This window comes from Austrofundulus limnaeus, unplaced genomic scaffold, assembly GCF_001266775.1.
Source record: "Austrofundulus limnaeus strain Quisiro unplaced genomic scaffold, Austrofundulus_limnaeus-1.0 Scaffold458, whole genome shotgun sequence".
NCBI lineage: Eukaryota > Metazoa > Chordata > Actinopteri > Cyprinodontiformes > Rivulidae > Austrofundulus > Austrofundulus limnaeus.
Window position 1 is genome coordinate 145025 of NW_013952860.1, and position 1674 is coordinate 146698.

General features: G+C 37.4%; 1 protein-coding gene across 1 annotated transcript in view; it reads right to left on the reverse strand.

Moving 5' to 3' along the window:
- LOC106529661 (galectin-4) overlaps positions 1-1478 on the reverse strand; it is an 8250-nt gene extending 6772 nt beyond the window's left edge. Inside the window, exons 1-2 of the mRNA XM_014025144.1 lie at positions 656-1478; positions 486-574 (exon numbers count right to left, since the gene is read on the reverse strand). Of these exons, the coding sequence (XP_013880598.1) occupies positions 486-574; positions 656-697 (131 nt within the window). The 5' untranslated portion in view covers positions 698-1478. The remainder of the gene's footprint in view (positions 1-485; positions 575-655) is intronic.
- Positions 1479-1674: the final 196 nt, after the last annotated feature.

Genomic DNA, 1674 nt, shown 5'->3' on the forward strand with positions numbered 1-1674 from the left:
TGCCAAATGATTTTTAAAGTCAAGAGAAAAGGAACATTTGGTCGGACGTAGAAAACTGATTTTCAAAATTTTGTTTATTTTTGCCCYTCCCCCTCCTTTTTTTCCCTTTAGGGCTTCCATAATTTATTCCTGAGTTTGTGAACATTTTAAAACATGAACACTCACTAAAAAAACAACAACAACTAATTTTTACATTAAAATACTCAGTTTTATTAAGGTGAGGTACTGGACTAAACTAAACTAAGATTTATTACTAATTATTTAATAAAAGATTAACTAATTAATACTATTCTCAACAAAAACAACTTCTGAACCTTCATTTAATAACGTTTGCTGAAAGTTTTGTCTCAAATCTGTAAAAATGTTCAGAAAATGTCAACTTTTGGGACGGATGAACATATTTAAATCKCCTCAATCATTTAACATTTTATACGTTAAATCACGACTTATTCAAACATTTTAAAGAAGAGATTTTAAAAAGTGACCTGGTGATGTTTTTAGGAACRGAGCCCTGGATGAAGATGGACGCCCCGTCCCTCAGGCCGCCATGAATCGGGCCGAGATAGGGAATACTCTGCAGGAAAGAAACAAGCAGGAACCTTTATTTAAACCCAGTAAAGCTTGAATCGGGACTCGGCAGGGAGCAGGTACTTACAGGGTTGTAAACGGGCTGGTATCCTTCAGGAGCGACAAACATGACGGCAKGAGGTGACGAGGGAACCACAGGAAACGTTTCACCTCGTTTCACTTTATACCAGCGTGGAGGGAGGAAACCAAACTCTAAACTGCTTCAATGTTTACTTTGGTGGCACCAGCTGAACCTTTGACCCTGCAGAGGAGCGGCCCTCTGCGTTATAAAAACTCATGGTTTTATTTCACGTTAATCATCTGTAATGTGCTGAGGCTTTCAACATTTTCTTCAAACCAGCTGCTGATTTAGAGGTTGATCAGCTGACATTACGTCGCTGTGATGGAGGAGCTGAAAGTTTAAAGCTTCTGATATAAACTTTAACAGAACATCTCTGATCCGTTCAGGTGATAAAAACCATAAAGACTTTGTGTGAAACTTGACCGGCAGGTGAGCCGATCCATCAGCTCCACTCCCTGCTGAATACCTGCGACTCTGAAAACACAAACCTTACGTTAAAGCAAACAGTCACAGAATCGGTGTTTATCCAGGAAACCAATCAAATTTTCATCTTTTACAGACTCTTCATCGAAGCTTTGATAAACGAAGCGTGTGAGGCGAACACAAGAACTTAAGTCCTTCAGAGAACAAGAGCTGAGCTGGCAGGTGAATGCTGGGTGTTTCCTGATAAATCTCACAGATGTTTACTTTTCATATCGGAACACGATAAAGTTCAGGTAAAAAATAAAAAAAGACGCCAACTCCTCGACACCAGAATCAAAGAGTAACACATTATACTAACTAAACTTTAATCATTAATAAATGGTTAGTTAACCTTGAAAACATCATTATTAATGCTTTAAAGGATCCACGATTAGTTGTAACATGCGTTAATAAACATCTATTTTAACTATAAAATAAAGACTATAAAAATACTGTAGGCTGTTGAAAATTTATAATTTTTAAAAATATATATTACAAGGACGGGGCCATTTTATTTACACACAAAGCATTCTGGGTAAATGATGACGTGGATAGGTCCTCGG